The sequence below is a fragment of the Branchiostoma belcheri genome, unplaced genomic scaffold (genome assembly GCF_001625305.1).
Source record: "Branchiostoma belcheri isolate BF01 breed outbred unplaced genomic scaffold, Haploidv18h27 scaffold45, whole genome shotgun sequence".
In the NCBI taxonomy this organism is placed as follows: Eukaryota; Metazoa; Chordata; class Leptocardii; order Amphioxiformes; family Branchiostomatidae; genus Branchiostoma; species Branchiostoma belcheri.
Genome location: NW_017804076.1, coordinates 1,346,871 through 1,369,604, shown reverse-complemented (window position 1 = coordinate 1,369,604; position 22,734 = coordinate 1,346,871). Strand labels below are relative to the sequence as shown.

The 22,734-nt window shown below is 39.0% G+C and overlaps 3 protein-coding genes across 4 annotated transcripts; 1 reads left to right on the top strand and 2 right to left on the bottom strand.

Moving 5' to 3' along the window:
- Positions 1–646: 646 nt before the first annotated feature.
- On the bottom strand, positions 647–10,087 carry LOC109478800 (NF-kappa-B inhibitor zeta-like). The gene is made up of 8 exons (XM_019780599.1): positions 9,777–10,087; positions 5,807–6,980; positions 5,288–5,396; positions 4,694–4,904; positions 4,302–4,504; positions 3,798–3,977; positions 3,520–3,621; positions 647–3,155 (listed from the first exon to the last, which is right to left on the bottom strand). The coding sequence occupies exons 1-8, from the start codon at positions 9,931–9,933 to the stop codon at positions 3,114–3,116; spliced, it is 2,178 nt and encodes a 725-aa protein (XP_019636158.1). The 5' UTR covers positions 9,934–10,087; the 3' UTR covers positions 647–3,113.
- Positions 10,088–10,740: 653 nt separating this feature from the next.
- LOC109478808 (cytochrome P450 3A8-like) lies at positions 10,741–18,659 on the bottom strand. Of its 2 annotated transcripts, XM_019780609.1 has the most exons (14): positions 18,443–18,654; positions 17,770–17,863; positions 17,547–17,605; positions 16,849–16,948; positions 16,409–16,531; positions 15,868–15,956; positions 15,368–15,516; positions 14,894–15,021; positions 14,211–14,310; positions 13,825–13,985; positions 12,850–12,941; positions 12,524–12,661; positions 12,131–12,293; positions 10,749–11,728 (listed from the first exon to the last, which is right to left on the bottom strand). In XM_019780609.1, exons 1-14 carry the CDS (start codon positions 18,511–18,513, stop codon positions 11,648–11,650), a joined length of 1,548 nt encoding a protein of 515 aa, XP_019636168.1. In that variant the 5' UTR covers positions 18,514–18,654; the 3' UTR covers positions 10,749–11,647. The 2 variants fall into 2 exon arrangements, with proteins under 2 accessions (XP_019636169.1, XP_019636168.1); XM_019780610.1 differs by lacking the exon at positions 12,524–12,661 and having other exon boundaries at positions 10,741–11,728; positions 18,443–18,659.
- A 177-nt stretch (positions 18,660–18,836) lies between these two features.
- LOC109478809 (selenoprotein S-like) lies at positions 18,837–22,671 on the top strand. The gene is made up of 6 exons (XM_019780611.1): positions 18,837–19,082; positions 19,628–19,765; positions 20,108–20,214; positions 20,335–20,421; positions 20,679–20,739; positions 21,254–22,671. Exons 1-6 carry the CDS (start codon positions 18,968–18,970, stop codon positions 21,334–21,336), a joined length of 591 nt encoding a protein of 196 aa, XP_019636170.1. The 5' UTR covers positions 18,837–18,967; the 3' UTR covers positions 21,337–22,671.
- Positions 22,672–22,734: the final 63 nt, after the last annotated feature.

Below are 22,734 nucleotides of genomic sequence, written 5' to 3'. Positions count from 1 at the left end.
CCGCCCACTTCCCAGATTGCATTGCGAGTAAACAAAGTCAGAAGTTTCAGGTTCAACTGTTGATGTTCAACTGTTGAAAATTTTCAGGAGGCGAAAATTTCTCTCCATCATCTTTGAATACTGGATGGGAATTATACACTGAAGAACTAAATAATTTCTTGAACATCCCACTATTAAATGTCATAAATTTTGGACTATAGGTCAATAGAAATCCACCCAAAGCTCTGTAGGCCATTTTACTGTGGTACAAAGTCCATTCCATGTCTTGTGCACACAGTGTGTAGGCGTTCAGGCATGTGACTATCGACGTCACGGTGGCGTGTTTGGGGATCTGTTTAGTTGCTCTCCTGGCTACCATAATCCCACACTTCCAGCTCACACTTCAATATATCCTTTCTAGAATTCTGTACATGTATTAGCCTTTTCAATGACCTATTTCTTTACTGCTGCAGTTATGATCATCTTGTTGTGACAGTTATACCTTAACAAAAATAATTACTTTCATTGTATATATTTCACCAAATATGTATTCTTACGTACTGTACCTTACAGAGGCAATAGCCATCGACAACAGTTTTAATAAAACTATTTTCAGGTAAAAACCTGTCAATTCTATGAACATTAATAAATGAGAAGACATAAAGAATTCCCACAGAAAATTTTATTTCAAGCACTACACAAAAAACCAACCATGTTAACAGTACTAAAATGATAAAACAGCACAGTGCAAAATAGTCCTTATACCAAAACAATTACCTGTTATTCCTCCGATTAGAGCTCATAAGCAAGATCACTATGCTGGAAGCATTAATTTTATATGTACTTAAAAAGTGATACATGCACTTCTTTAGTGAATACTTGATTGATACATTGGGCTCATATGAGCTGCACACCTTACATGTAATACTGATTAAATCCAAACAAATTCTAACATATTTGCAACCAACAGCTTTTCAGAATGACATAAACAGGTATAAGTGTAGCTAACCACTGACGAAATTTCTTACTCTTAAGAAAGGTAAGAGTTTGTCTTCAAAAGCTGCACAAAGAATGTATGAAAATATGTCCAAAGGGTAAAAGGCATTTCCTATTCTCATTAACAGGTGTGCTTAGCCTAAGCTAAGCTAAGCCTGTCAATGCTTTGCTTTTCCGAAGGTAAGTCATGTAGAATAAGCATGTAGAATTTTTATTCAGGATACTGGCCTCATGTCCATTGCAACTATGCACCACAATATAGTTTTCAAAATGTAACCCTTCAGTTTTCCCAACAACATAAGTTTGTGCAAAATCACACAAAAAGTACACTATAATTCAAGTCGCAGTGTCTTTAACTTCATAGTCTCTGAAACATCACAATCAATGTCACTATACAAGGCACTTCCAAATCAAAACAAAAATAAACACCACATTTTTATACATCATATCACCTCTATGATGTAGAAAACAGATGCTGGTATGTTATGCCGAAGGGCGGTTATACCGGCTATACGGGTACAGATACAATAAAGTCTGCATAATTTTTTACACTCAATCATACTCTGCATAAGTAGCTGTAGGATACTCTTATACATAGCAAAATGTAAATTTGTTACTTCCCTGGAGAGCAAATCTCTAAATAAGCAAATTTACAAAGGCACTGCATTACCTTGTTATCCAACACTTACAGACCAAAACTTACACAACTTTCATCTACACAATGTATCTTAATATGTCCACCCCTAAATAAAGTCTAAATACAAGTTTAAAATTGTCTCATACTCTATCGTTTCTAAAATACTGAATACCAAGTGATGTCTTTATTTTATCAAACAGTATACACCTGCTCTGATACAGATACATTCACAAAGGCACCATCTTTCTTATCCAACATTTACAGATATGACCTCAGCATCTTGGCATATCCACCCCATAATACTATAACAACATTGTTACAGCAAGAGTAGCAACACTATGGAAAGTGTTCGTACATTCCATGATATCAAAGACCATAGGAAGGGACTTTTAAAGTCAAACCACTTTTGTCATACATCAAAATGATGCTACTGCTCTGCTTTACAGTTTAGAACGGGCAAAACTCCAAAGGCAGAAATGGGATGATTTACTTTCTTAGATAGTTTGTCATAGTTAGTGATCATTACAGGCCACCATAGGGGCCAAATACGTCCAGGTCTAAGCATTACAGCTGCACAGATCAGGGAATTTGTCAGTGCTTCAAGTTGACTGAAGTGCATGTAGCTTAATAATGTATGAAGTTTGAGGACAGATTTTCTTGTATGGCATGTTCTGACAATATTGATGTTTTCATAGAATTTCTGACGAATCAAAAGAATAGTGAGTGCTGAACAATATCCAACATTCAGAATAAAGAAAAAAGACAGCCATACTGTTTCAGAAAGGTAGTTAAAAGCAGAAGCTACACAGAAAGCACAGAAATTTGTAAAGATTGTGGCTGTAACATTAGTGCCAAGACCTGGACAGCCATCCATATGGATGACAAACGTTCAATATGAACTTTAACATTTCGCTTCATTGCAGGCAAGGAACAAGGTTTCATGTCTTGTGAAGGTATTCTTAGTGATGAAAAAGGATTGCTTGACACAATACAGGGCAAGAACTGTTCAAATTAACCAAAGCTGATAGACATGTATGTGTGTAGAATATTTAGTATTATGAGTTCTTGATTTCTTTTGTTTTGGGACAGAAGGAAATAAAAGTTAACAGTCTCTGTGAATGGGTCAGATCATATGTGTAAGTTTGTGAGTGATTCAATGTACTGATTATTCCTTACCCACAATATCTGCACATTTCTTGAATTAATGTTGTGACATTCTGTTGTAATGTCTACATTACACCAAATATGCACTTATTGACCAAGGCACAACATCTGTCAACATTTCAAACACTTTTCAAGGTAGAATGGTTTGGCCATTTGTAAGATATTTCATGCAATTAGCCAAAGCATTCTGCCTTGCAAAGTCGACATGTACACTTCCCTTTCAAAAGTGCTGGCTTCGCACACTTAACATTCATACAATACCAGATGGACACACGTATCCAGAAGATGTTTTCTGCTAGCTGCCTAGGACATCCCACTAGATGACCAAGTGAGTTGTTCAGCTGCGGAACTTTCTACCGCCTCCAAGAATGCTACGGACCTGTGAATGAATACAACATAACAGTTACTGACGAATAGTGAAAGAGATGACAAGAAGCAAAGGTCCTACTTCTACATGCAAATTCAAGAATGAACAAATATTTTTACACTATTTTATTTGTAAAAGTCTGTTGACTGTTGTTCTCAACCTTTGAACAGTTCTAGATTTTGAATCATTTTAGTATTTAATCACAGATATACATAATACATGTGTTAGTATGCTACCATGAAGATTAGGTTACAACAGACCATATCAAGTCCAACCAAAATAAACAAGTGATGTTTTATCATGGTTACCCCAAATTGTACAAGCCATACAAGTACATGCCACAAAGTGAAAAAAAAAAGAATAAAAATAAACCTACTGCTGTATCCTCCTTCTTGACCAAGTCGATGGCCCTGTCATTCTCATCGTTCCTGACACTCTGGTCTGCTCCGAATCTCACAAGTAACCTCACAATATCAGCCTGGATTGGGAGAACACAAACATGAGCAAAACACATAAAACACTGTGAAACTTCTTAATGATGTAGCCTTCACACTAACACAATAAGAGAAGATAAGAGAAAGTTACGTTTTTGTGTGCATCCAACTTCAAAAGAAATTAATGTCAACTTCAAAACAGAACCATGTTAGAACTCACCCTGTTGTCATCCTGTAGTCCTACAGCTGAGTGCAGCGCTGTGTTCCCGCTGTACGTCGTCTGGTTGACAAACTTGTGGCGCCTGGTGGCGTCCTGAAAGCCTGCCAGCAGCAGGTCCACCAGCTCAGTACTGCAGCTCTGTACGGCATGGTGCAGCCCCGTACGACCACTCTTCCCATCCTGTAAACACACCAACATTGTTTTTTAAAAGGGGCATTATGCAATATTCTTGCACCAATATTTGAAATGTTCTATTAAGAAATATTTGTGTGATCATAATTTTTTTCCACTTTTCAACATATTTGTGCAATTATTTAATATTTCTGACATATATGGTAGGTGCTAAAACAGCCCTCACAAGATCACATGAGTCCCACCACAAACTACCAGATTATAAACAAGCTTTTAAACACTTTTAAAAAACTTTGATATGTAGATGTCAACACTTGTTGCAGTCAATTCTATAACTGTACATGTACAATACAGCAAACAGGCAAGACTAACCTGGCAGCTTGGTGAAGCTCCCATGTCCAACATGGTCTTGACCACCTGTTGGAGTTTCTGTTGTTTGGCCCTCAGGACCTGCTTCTCTCGAGTCTCCATAACGGTTCCGGGGACACATGTGATGGACTGGGCCCTGGGCAGCTGCTTCAACTGACCCTGGCAGTGACCGCTCTCCATAAGTGCGCAATGCAGGGGCGTTAGGCCTGTACACCAAAATTTACCAAATTTAGAGACTCAAATGAGACTGGAATAACTAATATATAGGCACAAGGAAACTTTAGACACATGAAAAAATAGTGCTTTCTTCCCAAGTTATCCTGGGGGGAAACTAGGCAGGCTATTACGAGGAAATTTTGTTTTTCTTACTAAATGCAGGAATAGTTTCCTATCACCTTGGTAGTTCTTGCAGTCCATGTTGATGTCCTTGTGCAGCTCCTTGGCTACAGAGTTGAGAGCGTTCAGCACTTCTATGGCCCCGTTCTCCGCGATGAAGTGGAGGGCAGTCCGACCCTCCTTGTCCTGTTTGTTGACATCTGCCCCCAGACGGACCAGGTGATACACCATGTCCCACCTTTCCTCCATCACAGCAAGCATCAGGGCAGTCTGTTATTACAAACAAACAAGGCGATTAACTTCTCCATAAAAAAAGCAATGCTGCAAACTTAAGACTATTCATATACTGTATAAACTTTTGCTTCCCCTTGATTGACTTTCAGATGTAAATATGGGCTAATACTATTTATCTGACACCAATCCTCAAGTCAGTAGAAGTTCGTTAAAAGAGGTTATGATAAAAAGCAAACTGAACCTCAAACCTCTTCCTTCTAATATAATAGTTTACACATTTTGGTATATCCTTTGTGGCACATGTTGCAAAGTCAGCTACAAGCTAAACACTTCTGTAGAATAGCTGTAATGAGATGTACAATGTACATACTACATTTTGTAGTGTCAGAGCAGGTATGGAAAGGAATGGCAACACCAACCTTGCCAGATTTCTCGGGGACGTCGAGACTGAGGTTAAGGCTGACCATCTGCTCTGCCACAGCCTGGACTACATCACAGTTCCCCTGCATCACCACAATGGTCAGGTACCTGTGGTGGTCAGGAAAAAATACAAACCAATGTTACCAACATGGCAACTAGCACTGCGCCTATATCAATATTCCCTTCAAAACCTCATCACTTCCTTCTTACTTCAATACTCAAATGTTTTGACTTCCTCATAAATACAAAGAGTGTGTTTAGCTAGTTTAGACATAGTCCTTCAGCAAAGAAACCGATTATTATGCATGCCATAATGGTGTGAAGGCAGTGTACTGATCACATGCTATATATTTTGCTGTTTTAGGCTCCATGGTAGCCCATGGGGTAGCGGATCTTGGGGAGCGGACTAAAGCTACCAAGACTGGACTCCAGGCTAGCTTCATGGTCTATCAGAAAAAAATTTACTTTAAAATATGCAGTATTGTAGAAAGTTTAATAAAGAAGCGGCTGACACTTACGTGTCTCCATCATCGTCCTGGTGTAACAGCTCATCCTTGTGGATTTCTTGAGAGATCTGCCTGGCCAATGGCAGGCTCTGTTGTGGGGACTGACGGCTTCTCTGCTGTGGCTGGCTGACAGGACCATTACTGTAGGGCTGCACACTGGGGAAGGACTGGTTCTGGAAGGAGTTGTTACAGGGTGGCTGCATCTGGTCTGTCAAACTGCTGAGACTCAACTGGGATGGCCTGATGAGCGCCCGTTGCGGCACCATACCTGGTGGAACGTATGTTGACCTAGGGGGGCCTTTTGGAGCACTGTAGCTGGTAGGCATGGATTGGGGGATGAAGGGAGGGCAGGTGTATGAAGGGAGTGATGTTGTCGAGGTCTGCTGGTCTGTTGTAACTTCCTGCATGGTGCCAATGGACATGCCGTTCTTGGAGCTGAACATCTTTGGTGGGGAGACCATACCGCTAGGTTGGGTCACTGTTGGCTGAGGAGGGCTCCACTTGGCTGCGGTTGTTCCCTGCTGGTTGAATGGGATAGAAGTGTAGCCTGAATCTACACTGTTGCATGTTTCCATGTCAAACCCTTGAGCCTTGACTTCCATCTGCGACCAGGCAGTGTGGCTAATATCTGGCTTGACATCTTCTGGTTTGGCTGGATCAGAGTTTGGCGCTGAGTTGATCTGATCCTGCAACATGGCCAAGATCACATCAACCGCCCCATCATCATTCAAAGTAGAAGGCTCCACGGGATTGGGAGTGGCACGGGAGGGGGTGACCACAGCAACTTGTGGGGATTGGTTAATAACAAGTCCTGCAGAGTCACTGCTCACATAGGAAGATGGGACTCCAGGGAGCATCACCCTGTTAGATGTTGTCGGTTGTTGCCATGTTGCCGACATACTGCTGCTCTGACTTATCGCGGGCCAAGCACTGGTGGTAGTGGTGTTCATCGGAGGCATCTGACTCTGAGGCCCAGCAGCCCCAGCCAAACTGTAGGTGTTGAGCACCACAGGACCGTCTGCAGATCTAATGTAGTAAAGGTTTGGTGGGCTTCCCTGGCTGGAGTAACTTCTTGGGCTCCCGTTTGGATATGGGTAGTTCGCCTTTTCGATCATTTTCTTCACCGTGTTCCTTGCCTTGCCCCTACTGTTCAAGATCACTGGGCGTTCAGCAGGGATCTTCATATCTAGAGGAAGAAATTGTGATTCTAGTTACACACAACATGATAATGAAAAATAAAAAAGAAACAGCACTTGACTTTTACCTTTGCATAAGTTCATGTGTTTTCACATTAAAAAAGCAAGCTTTATGACCTGGAAGATGAGATAATACTATTGCCAATGTCTGCTGATGCTACAGTCACACTTACAGCCTGACTGATGTTCTCAAGAAGTGAAAGCTATGAAATGTGCTAATGCAGAGTAAGTAAAGTGTGCTTTATAATTATATATAACACTGGTTTTAGAATAGATGCACATATGCAAAATATGGTTAAATTTAGGTTCTGAACATAGGTTAAACCACTGTTCTGACGACAAAAACAACTTTCCTGCGTCAAGTTGAGAAACCGAATCCTCATGTTCAACCTTGCATAAAAAAACATGTGCCTGCTTACGTATGTGTATCCATGGTAGCCTAGACGTGCTTCATTATAAAGGTGCGATTGTATTTACTTTACGTGTCGTGACCGAACCACGACACATAAAGGCATGTGACCTGAGGTCATCTCTGCTTGGTTTCAGTGTGCCGTTCCCCTTTCTTTTCATATGCAAATGAATAACAAGTACAAAGTCTCACCTGAAAGTTGAGAAGGGCACGTTTACAGTCTGATGCAATGGTTAATATTAGCTCAAGTTGTTTATTATACTGTTACTGTGCAACTAACCAAGATATCCATAGACTTTAACATTACAATTAACATTTTAAAATTTCAGCAAGGAATATTCAATGTTTATGGCTCATCAAACTTTAAAGAAATGTAATTGTCTGTTAGTCTAGATCCCAACTTTTTTCTAGTTCTTCAAACTCAAAGTCAAAACTATAGATATAGATATATCCATCATATGATCTGTCTGCTTACACTAGGTTACGTCTGTTAAGAAAGAACAATTGTTTTACACTGATCAAAGACATCATAATGTCATTGAACGAATCTGAACCTGCATACCATTATAGATGTGAATTGTAACTGACCGATCTACAGTTACTAAATGCACTTGTGTTCAGAAGCAATAAGTATAAACTGCTAAAATATACTAACGCAGATAATCTGTTGGAACCTTGAAGGTTGGACTAAATTTGGCAGCATCCAAAAGGTATCCAAAAATGCAGAACTTCATGCTTTTCACTAACTACTGTAGCACCTGACAACAATGAGAGATGTGAAGGTGGGACAGGTGATTGACCTTCCTGTTAATATGTGGACAAACCGGTTCCAAAATGGATTATTTACTACAGTAACTGTAACTATGATACATGTACTAATGAAAACAAACAACAGAGGACTGTTGTTCACTGAAGCTTTTTATATTTTTGCATGTAGTGCAACTGCTCTGTTACGTATAATCAATATATGAAAAGGTTCAACTTCAACTTAGTTGAAGTATATGCCTTACATTTCAATTTTACTCCAAAACAGTACCTTCTTTGTACATGACGTGCACAGACCCAAGTGTAGTTACATTCAAAACAACCTGCCAGAATGATGTCAAAACATCCATGGTTCCACCTGAGTTCCCTCCACACACAAAATATGATGTCATACATGGACGACAACATGACGTCCCTCAGCACTGGAATGCTCTTCAAACCAGTGCTGACGTCTTTCCCAGCACTTGAATGTGTTAGTGCTGGGAGTGGTATTAGAAATCTGCAGGATCACTTGTATTTCTGCCAGTTTGATTTAAATATAAGTTATACTTATAGATTAACCTATGGCCAACTTTAATGTTATAAGAAGAAAATAAAACTGCATCTTTGTGATTATGTGCAATTATGTACGGTATTAAAAGTGATACTGTAAGTTAAGTGATATCGACCAAGTAAAAGGGATCACAAACAATTTTATTTCTGACCATGAAAGATATGACTTTGTTGTGTGATTATGATAGATATATAGCCCTTTGGGAGTGATTGTGGCCCTGAAAAGGGCCGGGTGATGGGATACGGCATTCAAAAGTCTCAGCACTTTGCTTTCAGTGCCGACAGGGGTTTTTCCAATGTTGACAACCACTTCAGCACTGGTGTTCCAGTGCTGAGAGAGGAGGGCGTTACTTTTGTATATACTGGTATGTACAGAGTGGGACTTGTCACTAAAGTAGGAAACACTTAAACTATGGAAAAAACACAAGTTGGGAGACAGAAATTCCAGCAGGTGTCCCTAGGTGGCTAGACCTATGGACAGGTGTGCAACACACCTCTCAACAGGTAAAGGGTATGATATGTGACCACAACTTCTGCTTCTGCTTTTTTGTAAGTCATTATAATATCATATGGCAAAGATCAACGTTGCACGTAATCAAAATATCTCAATTAGTAACAATGTTTTTACAAAGTCATCGAAATGATGGGAAAATTGTAAAGGCAGGCAAATATTATGACTGAATGAGGTCCCACCTCCTGGCAAAACATATTGTGTTCAAGTGAAATTTGTGACCTCATTTTTATGAAACTTTGATTGCACAAATAAAACCTTAAGACTGTCGAGATGTGGACTTGGATACAATGTAACTAAACCAGGAACCTAAGTTTTCAATTTAAGTAATGTAAATCCTTTGATCTAACGTTAGCGGTCGTGCAAAATTTACGAAAACGGAAGGGGAAGTAAGGTGGGTCACCTTCGCGCCATAGTTCATACGGACCAAAAACTCACAGAACGGCATGACATTACTTGGTAGCTTGCCTCCAAATTTCCTCACCCAAACTTTAACCAACGTTACATCTACACATGAGGGATTAGTCTACGGACAAATTCTGAACGAACCTGGTGGGGAACTCGGTCCACAGGACCCGGGAGAACCGGGCGAGCTCGGCAGAGAGTCGTCGTGGCTCATGGCGCTTCTGTGGCGGGTGGGCGAGCCGAGGGACGACCCTGGCGAATCGACCCCGCTGTCGTCTGCAAAGACGTCGCAGGACAACATCTTCCGTCAGATTTTCGGCTAAAACCTCCGAACTTAGACTTGTGAGAAGATGTTAGCTTCTCGCGGTTTTCCTTCTTCGTAGATGGCAGGAATACTAGGAGGAAATGAGGCCAAAAAAATCCCTAAATTTTACCTTTGCGTCAGCCCTGAGATCTGCAAGCTGATTGGTCGATTGCAGGGCGTGATCGAAAAACACTGGCTGACATCACTAGGTCATACCATGCAAAAATCTATTGTAATTAAAGGGGTGGCAATTGGATAGGTAATATTTTTAAAGCCATATAGTTTATTTCTATACACCATCATCATTTATAATGATATGGATAATACCTTCATTTAACTTAATTAAAGTAAGACATGAATATCTATGGATAAACAAAAGAAATAAAATTTTGTTTTACTAAGCAAACACCCCTATGCTATGTGGTGTAATGCCTAGCTCTGCAATACCTGACATGAACACACCTGTGATCAATTCAAGGTTGTTGCCATCAAACTTATGAAATGGGGATTCCCCTGTGTCATGACGTGTACCCCTTTTTTGCTATCTATTATGGTATCCCGTTGGAATTTTCATGATACTGTATTTATTCAGCTTTTGGTAGCCGTATGATATAAAAGATCCTGGATGGCGGTAGTAGTTGAAGCATTACCATTAGGAGCTCCTTGTTTGAGGTTTTCACGGGATTACAATATGATTTAACATTATGAGTACACAGCTTATATGATTGACAGTTGATCTACATTATTTTACAAACTGACAAAGTGAACAGTCTGTAAGATTCTGTTATCTTTTAATACATGGGTGTGAGTAAATGCACTTACAGGACATAAAAGAATACGAACTACCGGTAAATAACATTATAACTTGCATATGTTTTATTGTCATCAGATCTCATATAAATCAATCAATCATGGTAACGTTATCAAATACTGTACATTACTGTACTGTATCTTTCATAATGAAGTTAAAAACTACTAGTATATTAGATGTCAGTTGACCAGTTGAGTGTAAAGTTAACTTATCCTTCACAAATAAGCAATGGCACCATGTACCAAAATACATTATTTCCTGGCTACATTTATGTTAACCATAATAATAACTACTATTAATGATACATATTATTACTGGATCATTTGTATAAAATACACACCCTTACGATGTTGGTGAACATTGAACCTTACAAATCATGACATTTTGATTCCCACAACTGAATAATTAAATCAAAGTCCATCCTTGACATCATAATGCACACAGCAACCAGTTCAGAGTCTGGCATGACAGCTCACAAAAAGCATTCTTTCAAGAAGCAAACAAAGCAAACTTTATGTTAACTTGCAATTCATGTAATGACTATGCAAACATTGCTACTAATACTATAACTTGCAATTGCTGTCATCCCAATGATTTATTCACAATTATCATATAGCCAGATGAAGTTTACCAATCAGAAGCCCCTATTTTAATTTTTGTGACACAGCTACCAGTATGTCATATAAACTTGATACAAGTGTAACTGTTGAAAAATCATCAAATGGTCCTTTTGCTATTTTATAGGTGGTCCTTTGTTTTATTTAATAATAAAAGCAACTGACAAGGTCTTACTACACCATATACACCTTGGGGCAGGTCATTAACCATTAACTAGTCAATGGTACATAATGGCTGGATGTGACTGTGGTAAGTGTATTTTAGCCCAGCCTAGGTGTTGTCTCAAGCTCTCAACTCTGCCTGGAGCTTAATACCATTGACCGGCTGCGGGAAGGGCTCAAACTTCTTCAGCTTCAGCGTTGTCTGGTCAAAAGGAAACAGAAAAAACATCAGTTTTCGATCGAAGCTGAATGGTTGATGTTTATTCTGCTCTGAAGAAATTCCCAATGTTAAGCTTGTTTGTAATAACTTAATGCCTGAAACAGGTGTTTACCAAAAGATACAACAAATGAAGCAGGTTGTTTTGGCAAAGCAAAGACTTGGTCACGGAACAAGTGTTAAATAATCAAAAGTTTAATGCAAACTGTATCCAATGAGGACGCTTCATGCCGTAACACATCAGACTGCTTGCACTTTTATCACATTTTGCAAGGAGGCATTTCTACACATGGAAATGACTGAACTGCTTTTTCCGCAACCAAATTGGACTGGACTTTGTTTTCCACCAACCCGACATCAAAATGCATTGAACATGATCATGCTTACATCAGTATCAGGCCCAGTCCTGATGCGGTACTTCATGAGAACCTTTGCCAGCCCGATCTTAGCCTCCATCATGGCCAGTCGCATCCCGATACAGTTTCGCGGTCCCGCGCCAAACGGCAGCCAATCGTACTGGTCACGCTTCTCTCTCTCCTCTGAGGTAAACCTGAAGCAACGATGACGGCAACAGGTTATGTTCACGGTACCAAATTTCAGTCTGAGAAAAATGGAGGTGGTCTCAGAAGTTTATGTTCACGGTTGCAGGGAGAGGGGGGCAAAAGACAAATGATTTGTTAACGGTAATGATAAGTTCACGGTACAGAAGTGACCACGAAAACTGTGAACATAAAAGTAGCGAGAAAAATCAGGAATTATGTATTTCAGGAACCACATTACCTTTCAGGAATGAACTTTTTTGGCTCAGGCCACCTTTCAGGGTCATAATGAATGGCAAGGACTGGGATCAGGACAGTCATTCCTTTTGGAATCTTCAGCCACTGGATTGTTGTATCTCTCGTGCATATGCGGGTCATGCTTCATGGAAAAGTGTGATAAATAAAAGAACACAGTTTTTAATACAATGTACCAGTAGTTCAGAAGTTGCTACACGGTCAGGAACTTGAAGTTGATTGGTTTCTTATTTTGTACTTCATACCCACTTATTTCCAATATGAATAGATAAATAAATAAAAAGTTGTCATGGTGTGATAAGTAACACTCACATAAGTGCAGCAGGAGGATAGAGTCGGAGTGTCTCCATGATGCACATCTCCAAGTATGTCATCTGCTGAAGGGCTTCATGGTCTACCTGGTCCTAAAGATAGTCATAGATACATGTACATGACACATGTAAAATTGGATATTTGAGACCACACAATACCATCCTTACAAGGGCTATGATATAAGTCAAGGAGCTTATAGCTATAGGGAAACAAGCTCCTTGATACTGTGCAAAGGTTTTGTTTTTTTTTCTAATCAGTGCAGAGTGAACCTGATCTTAACATTGTATAATGATGATCTTCGGTTCAATATGTCACATCAATTCCCCTCGCTTGATTACACATACATACCCTTATGAGATACATTATACATAATACATAATTACAAATAAATACATAATGGTACATTATTGTCAAAAAGTAGAACATCTCTAAGAGGAATTCAACAAGAAACTGTTTATACTGCAATCTTGAACTTAGTCATGTTAGGACTGTCAGGGAAAACCGAGGCTGGTAAGGTAATTTTATCACTGCTAATAGGATCAGATGCTGTGGGTACAATTTTATCAAGAAAAGTAGGAGATGATCCAGTGTGCGTGCAAATGGCTAAAAATGCAAACCATTAGCAAAGCCACATTGCAATCAAGGAGCTCCTTGTTGCAATACTACTTCTTTTTCATGGTATTTTTATGTTCACGGTTTTCATTGTCACTTCTGTACCACAAACAAATCAATTATTCTTTTGAACATATATGATATAGTTGCGTGAACACCTCCGTTTTTTTAAGCCCATGAAATTTTACTACCGTGTTTGAAAAACATAAAAGTTTTCCAACTTAGAGGATGACTTACATGTAGCTTGACTAAATTGCACTTCTGGTGTCCAATCCAACTAAGGTCATTTAGTTTGTGTAATTACACAGACTAAGAATGACTCAATTGTGCCATAAAATATGCAGTGCAAAATGTATAATGTACCTTTTCCCTCATGACATCATCAACTTCCTGGATGACCTTGTCCTGTGCTTGTTGATTGACAGCGAGGTTGAACAAGGTGAATGCCATGGTGGTGGCAGTGGTGTCATACCCAGCCAGGAAGAAAACAATGCCGTTGGAGACCACATCATCCTTAGTCAAGGCTACAGCAAACATATCATCAAACGAAAGGTAACATTTGCAAATGCATAATACCTTTGCATATGGTCTGCTCTGTTAATTCTTACTCAAATACATTCATATATATGATCAGACAGGAGTCTAAATCCCTCCTACTATAAGATTGCAATGTTATGTAACCCAACACCAGCATGTACAAATGTATGTTTAAAGCTCAGCAATTTGAGTATAGCATTGTCTCATATCACCTTGCTTTTTCCCCTGGACTTTCACATCTCTGTTGTCCTCTTCCTCCTCTTCTGGCTCTTTGTGAGCATTCAACATCAGCTGCATGAAATCTAATCGTTCCTTATGGAATGAAAAGATGAAGAAAATCAGTACGGTACAAAAAGTTGCCTAAAACATAATTATCATGACTTTCAGTAAAATCTCATCCGAAAGTCTGAAGTGTTGATAGGGTTTGGGCCATCCTTTCCATACAATCAAATCTAACTTTAGGACTCAGTCACTTATAAAGTTTGACTTGTGGGAAACCATAGGCCACACCAATCTAATTTGTTGGTTCTCGGATTCGCCTCTTCATTTTTTCTGATTTGCAAAAAAAAAAGAAGATTCTGGTTCTGAATCAACTCAAAAATGCTCATATTTTGCCCCCAACAGTTGAGGAAAGTCCTTTTCTTCCTAGTTGTTACAGTTTTTCCATCTATCAATGTGGTGGTTTGATTAAAAGTTTGAAATTTTAAATGTTGACCCAGCCTTTTGTGTTGACTTTGTGGCTCCTATCGTAGCATTTGGGGCTATAATAGGATGCCTAGACCTGTTTTTTTTGTCGCCCTGTCGCTTCATATTTTTAATGAAAAAATCCGAGAACCAACAAATTAAATTGGTCTGGCCTTACAACGCAAACATTACTGAATAAGAAAACACTCACAGACACAGTTGTTTGCCGTAGTTCTATCAGCTGGTCCAGAACCTTGTAGAAGAACTTTGTTGTGCTTCGTGGGAAGAAGTTGTATCCTATCCCTTCCAGCAGCGGCTTCATGATCCATGGGAAAAACACTAAAACATTGTTGAAAGCATCTATTTAACATTGGTGTCAGGCTAATTGATATGTACAAAATGTATCATACAGAATTTTCCACCATCACAATTAGTGCAATCCTTTCATTTCAAATTTCAGTTGTTTTTGATGTAAAAGTATAAAATGCAAGATAATAGGTATTATGGCTACATACTACATGTTGTAGTATATAACATTATGACATATAACATATCACACACACAAGTTGTCTGTGGGCTTTTGGCAAGTTAACCACACTTTCAAACAAACTTGTCAAGAGGGAAAAGACAAGAAGAAGAAGATACAGAAGATATAAAGAAATTGATACACATATTATGTACGTACGGAATATCCAGAACAAGGGATTTTTAAATGGTCCTTCAAAGCCTTTCTTGGCGTGAACAACGAATGGATCATTTGGGTTGCGTTGAGAGTCGATGTCTGTTCCAAATGCTACACTGGCAATGGCATCCATAGTGAAGGCACCTGTTAGTCTTTAAAAAAATACAAAAAGTAGTTAACAAAAATAAAACTTTTTGTAATTCTGTAAGTGCCACCACCGGCACACCCTTGAGCAATAATTTGAAACAAAATAATAAACTGACTAATAATCTTGGTATACCATATTGATGTATGTTGTGTCCAACACATTACAAATTTTATCAATCACAGCAAATACGCACCATTTACTGTTGTAAAGGACAACTATGTTACATATACGTATATGTAACATGTTTTGTCGGACCCTGAATACCACTTCATGACTTTACTGAAAAGTGCCCTGCAGGCAGATTTTAGCTTCTCATAAATAAAGAATGCCTAAAACAAACAAACATAATACATACGTTTTGGCGTCAAATGACTGGCCTTGGCTCGTGTGTTCACCCAAGTTGCTCACAAGCTGGTCAGCACAACGGTTTATCTGCTCCGACATCTGAAACACAAATATGATGGTGATCGGGAGCCTGATTAACCTTTCCCCTGCTGCCTGAGCCCATTACCAATACAAACTTCGGGCCAAATGACTACCTTAGCAGGCTGGTGGTTAAGCAGCCCTTAGTGACTGTCTGGCCCTCTAGATGGAAGCTTTAGGGATCATTACGGCACTAAACAGAAAGAATTTGCATTACACATGTGGACTAGGAATTGACAACTGGATTCTATCAATGTTTGACTGTAACAGTCTTACATGCATAATATAGAAAAATGATACTGCATCATTGCAAAGTCTAGATGTGAAAGAACTACAGGTACGGTAACCTCTATATACAATATGACAACAACTGCTACTCAATTACTTTTAATGACTGTGTTATGATAACCTCTGGTCAGTGAAGCTAAGCCTTTCTAGATAATAATTTTAATTACTACTAGTAATATATTCACCTGCTTGAGCTTTCTGCCACTGAAAGCCGGGCTGAGAGTGCTCCTCATGTTCTTCCAATCTTCTCCATTGACCGCAGTCAGCATGCGATCTATTGGTCTGGTCTTTAAAAACTGTGTGTCTCCCTAAAAACAGGATATTCAAAACATCTCAATCCTTATAGATTATTACATAGATAAAAGGGAAGCCAACTAATATTTCATAGCTATATATAGGCTTGATATCAGGTGTCTAGAACATGAGATAGCAAAACCAGAAGTATTGCTGCAGTGCTATAGAAAGCCACTAGGAGGCCCATAATTAAACTTGTCCACACATACCAAATATCATACAGATGATGAGATCCATATAATGGCTTTTCGAGTTAAGTTGTCTAAATGCACGCGGCATCAAATTATATTCCCTCATAGCAAAGGTGATGATGAAGTATCTTTCTACTTACAGTTCTTTGAGAGAAGTTTTGAAATTGCTTGACAAAGACTTCTCGAAGCATCTCTCTGTCAGAGATGACCAGCAGTGGTGTGGCTGCCCCTCTGTAAAGCCTGTTAGTGAGAGTCACAATAGTTGCCTTGATCCGTTCAAATTCCACAGATATCCCTGTTATACAGTAGTGGGGTTTTATGACAATAAACGGCAGAGCATTCGACTCAGAACCAAGAGCTCCTGGGTTCAAATCCTGCCATGTCACTGATCTTGTGCCCTTGCCTCACTTCACTTACTAATAGGTGTATGCCAGAAGGATTATTATCATGATCGTGAGCATTAAACGAAGGAGAATAAGAAGAAAATACCCTGGTTGCCTGCGCAGTGCAATATGACTACCCTGGGAGCCAGACTAAACATATCGGACCGTTAGCCTGTTCCCTACGATGGCCAAAAGCACCTGAGCTAACAGCTTAAATCATCATTATTAGGCATGCAACGCCATTCAAAGTGGGAAAATATTTCAGATGCTTTTGATCCTATTCCATACAGCTACTTTTCACAGTTTTTTTTGGCTTACTACACTTTGAAACACAGAAACCATTTGCAACTGTACAGCTCAGTAGTAAGTTTTGTTACTTGTGACAATTTTTAAAACGTTAACACTGTGGATAGCAAATTTGACCAAATGCATTCTTAAAAATGTCCTGTACTCACCCATACACCTTTCCGTACCGTTGTGACCTCTCTACTTGATGATCTGGGTTATAGACCCCCTGTTGTTCAAGGGATAATAAAACAGTGATTTGCAAAAGTGTCTTGATGATCAGTTTAAATGTGAATAATAAAAGAAAGATTAATGAAAGTTTGACACAATTCTATACATAGATATGGAATACAGGACAAATATACAAATACACTGTATGTATACAATGCGTACATGTCGAATATCCAGCACATTTCCGATAATAGGCCACGGCCGTGGTCCATGAACCCCCATCTTCTGGAAAGTTGACAGAGGCCGCACTCCATATCTATTCATTCAACACAAAAGAAGATGATTTGTTATGGTGTCCTTGATTATAAGTACTGTAACTAAATGTAAATGCAAAATTATCACAGATGTTGTGCCCTTGGGATTATAGGCACTTCACACAACTTTCCTCACTTCACTTACCGGTAGGTGAAAATGGGTTTAAATAGGCATGTCCCTCAGATAGGACATTAATAGCCTTACTGAACCTCGCTTTTCGCCGGCTCCCTAGTAGTGGGTGGCGGACTACTAGTATAGTATGTAGGGAGCCCCCTGGAGCTTGGGTTTCACAGGCTAGGACATTAAGTTCGTGATTCAAAACGTGATTCGGTTTTATTCCATAGCTTCTTGAGCTAATGTAAGAAAAACAAAAAATTGGCATACCCGTACTCTGACCAGAGCAAATTTTTTCCCAACTGGATGCAAGATATACTAAAAGGATCCACCCCAGAGTCGTGGTCAAAAATTTACTTGCCCAAGCCAGGCCCAAACGGGCAAGTCCAGGGGAGATATGCAGTGCTTTTACCGTGCTTTTACTTGCCCTGGTATTAAAGAGGGCAAGTAGACTTGTCCAACTCACATGTAGACAAGCAGCGCCAGCAGCCCGAGCAAGACCCACGTCAGAGGAATCGGGAGGAGGTCAACAACCATCACGGATACGGTTCACCGTTCGAGATACAGAAACTCCCACAAAATTCACCAGATTGTTTCAAGGCCGAGTCGCTCTGCGGTTGTCCCAACTTGTTATTTAGTGAAGCTGACCCGACCTACGGGTCGTTGACCTGTACTGCGTAGGGTCATGATATGATTATAAAGAGATATCGGTGATTGGGACATCAGAAGAAGAAATGTGCCGATATGATCTATAGGGCATTACTAAATATCAATTTTCCTTTGCGTATGAAACAAATAATTTGATATAAAAAAGATTTGTCCTAAAAAAAGTGCAAGTTGTTTGTGGCGCATAGGCTCATGGGAGATTCGAAATTGCGCAGCTGTTCTGCGCACAGCAATGGCCGACTAGACGTGTTTAGTACACGTCAGCTCAGAATCTTGCTGAAAAATCGCCTGTTTTACTGCTTAAACCCGCGATTTGAGTCACGGGATGGACGAACAGCAAGGCGGGGTGATTCAGGATGAGCGTGGACAGTGGGTGGAGGACGTAGGACACCCAGATCTGTCTCAGGACCCGACAATCGTACAGGATACCTACAAAATAGGTAAACATCGTCATCATCAACACTAGCCTTGGATCCGGGTTTGATTTCTAGTTGTCTCCTCAAAAAACACACCGCGACAAAAATATTTTGTTAAAACCGCAAAACATAATTTTTCTGGAAGAATTGCTCATAATGATTTCGGCTTTTTCCACACCGTGAAACATAATTTTTATTGTAAAGCAATAATAATTTTGCCAGAAATAATTTCATATTACTTCAACAAAATATTTCATATATTATGTAACGTTAAGCAAGTTTGTTTCAACTAATTCCTGTCAGGTTTGTTTTCAACTGATTCCTGTCATTCATAATCTGCTTTCAATTCCATGTACTAGTATGTAATATATTTGCCATGTTTACAGTAATTATGATGAATTATTATATACAAATGTGTAAGAATGATAACTAAATATCAAGTAATATTCTCCTGTTTGAATTTTTTCTGTTGCAAGCAAGCACAAATGTATTGTATTCTTAGAGTCCTAACAATAAGGTCATAACTAATATTATGAAATAATATTCACCTGTTTTATTTTTTTCTGTAGTGAGAGGTCTACTGGTTCAGTATGGATGGCTGGTGTTGTTTGTTATTGTTGTGCTGATGTACCTGAAGAGTAAACTCAACCCCTACATAGAACAGTACAGGAGGAAAAGGGAGAATGCCACCAACCAGGCTGCATACAGTAAGTAGAACCCTCTTCACTCAGCAACATGTAACTTTACACTGCAGCAGTTTCCACCCTGAATCATAGACAAGTAATAAGCTGTTCCCAACATTATGTAAAATAACATGCTTTTGCTACCGCAAACATGAAGTGAATTACAGTATATAAAATATGCCATTGATATGTATGTCTGTCAGTCTATATATGAGTTTCTGGTATTATGGATGGATGGATGGACAGACGGAGGGAGGGATGGATGGATGGATGGAACGGATGGACTGGTGGCAAAGGGATGCTGATAGAAATTGAAGTTTTTTTCGGATTTGTACAAATGTTTATGAAGTTGCTCCTTCCCCACAGATCCAGATGTGGCCCTGTCCAGACAAGAGGCCATGGAACAGGCTCGCCTGAGGATGCAGGAGAAACAGGACGCACTGGCAGCACAGTATGCAGAGGAACTCAGAAAGGTGCAGCTTTTCAACTACACAACTGTTACATGCAACATAGCAGTTAATCAATTAATCAATGGGTGTTCACTGCTCAACATTTGCTTTATGCCTGAACTTCATCTTTTATTTTCCTGTCAGAGGGAGGAAGCAAAGAGGGAGGAAAAAATAGAAGAGTGGGAAAAACTCCAGCAAGGAAAAGGATACCACTCTAAGACCAGAGTCCAGGTATGGAATTCCATTTCTAGTACATGTACAAGGTATATGTTTGGCAAATGTCTACCTGTAGAGTCACTAAAGAGAAAATACAAAGTCTGATATATTCTGGTTTTAGTATCGCTTTAATGTACCCTGAATACATAGATTAATTCAACGTTCAACTTAGTTCTTGATTTGTGAAATACAAAAATGTACAGAGAAAGCGTTAGGGAAAACATTGTAGTTGTTGCTAACTTATCATTTGGAATTATCGCTTTTTTCTTCAGACTGATGATGCAAGTGGACAATCTAAACCAAAGCCTCAACCTAAAAAACGCCTCAGAGATGGTATGTACTGACTACTGAAACAGTTCTTCCTTTCTGCTAATTGATTCTGTTGTTGTTTTCTATACACTGATATAACGTCTACCTCAACAACAATAGATAGATCAATAGTTATGATAGAGAACTTTATTGACACAACAAAAGTACAGGAACTTTTGTAAGGTCTATAACTAGACATACAGACAGACACATGAGTAGAAAAGAATTGAGCTATGTACAAGACTATAGATGAGTCAAGTATACTACTTGTCTAAAGGTCTAAACATTCTTTGATATATTTATCTACATGCTGGGATACACAGTAAGGGACCTAGGTAGGGTTCTAGAATGAAGGTAAAATTTATCAATAGCATAAAGTGCGATGATAACAAGTTGGCCTTGCATAATACAAATAGGCTGATTCATTTATATAATGGAAAATATGAGTACTTCAAAAGTGTGCTTTCTTCTGTTAGAGCAATGTTGACATGAAAATCTATTTTAAATATTAATCGTATTGTGTAACCCTTTTTTGCAGGTTTTAACCCCATGACTGGCGAGGGTGGCGGCTCGTGTCGCTGGCGACCGTCTCCGAGAGGCGGGGCACGCGGCGGCGGATGAGGTTAAAGTTCGTGTGCATGGACCACAGTGCACTTTGGTTCTGTCCAGCCCTGTCTCTCCTTTTCTCTCTACCTTCCTAATTTCTCTAATCTACAAGGCATTCCTTGTCTTTGTTTAAAGTTTTGCCTTCTTTGAGTTACTGTAGGTCACTTTATGTTTACAGTAGCAGAATTTGAGAAAACTTGAGGTCTTCATGGAACGATATGTTCACTTTGCAGGAAAAAGAAAGTTGGCAATTGATTTGTTAGGCATAATGATAAGTTTACGGTACTGAAGTGACCATGAAAAAGACGTGAACATAAAAGTACTGTGAAAAAATCTGGAATTACAGTATTCAACTCTTCTCTTTGTCTCTTGGACTGGACACCAAATGCCTGTTTGTTTGCACACAAATTCAGCTCCATCTTTCCAATGGACAGCAACATCTTTCAAAGTGACTACTATTAGACCACATACATACTGCAATTGTTGCAACATTTACTATACTACAAGTTTGTCATATATAGAATATATGTATCTACTTTTTTTTCTTGGTCCACACAGGGTTACAGCAGATATTACAGCATAACGGTAAAGATTACTAGTATTTCATGTGTTGTATAAGCTTTGATGTGATCAAGAGTGTAATGTTGCTGTACATTTGAAGGAAGGAGTAAGTTTAGGCAGTCAACTTCTGAGGGCAGCTTCTATCAAAGTAGGACATGTTTTATGGTTATAACAGTATCATACATTTTGTACATCCGTTCCAAGTCATGTACAGTATATATTATACTGTTAAGAAAGCCACACTAAAGTGCAGACTAGATAGGATTTTGTCCTAACTGAAACTATTTGTTATTTTTGCTTTTCAAGCAGGTCAGGCATTTGCAATACACTTTATACATGTACTGGATTTCTTAGGTAAAAGAATCTATACATACAATGTATGTAGCAAATTGTTGCATAATAATCATACAATGTTATGTGTTACATACAAGATTGTTCTGTAGATAAAAGTATTAATTATGAAGTAGAATACAATTTTTCATGCCTTTGAATTTTATTAGCAAGATTATTATTCTATTTACATCAACTTACCAGGACTGAAAGATGTAAAATTTTGTTATGTATGTCCTTACTTTGACCTGCCCTCAGAAGTTTTAATGATGTTTGTGCTAAAAATGACTGTTAAGTCAGTGGTATAGACTGAGAAAAACTGCCTTGTTGCACTGAATTGTAGATACTGTTTGCTTGAATATTATTATAGCAAATCTATATGAATGGAACATATTGAATTCTGCTGCTGGAAAATGTGTACAACTGCAGATAAATGATAAATAAAATCAAGTAAATAGATAGATGACTCAGTCTCCTTTAGTGCGGAGAGTACAATTACTGAAGTCTCTTATATGTCTTGTC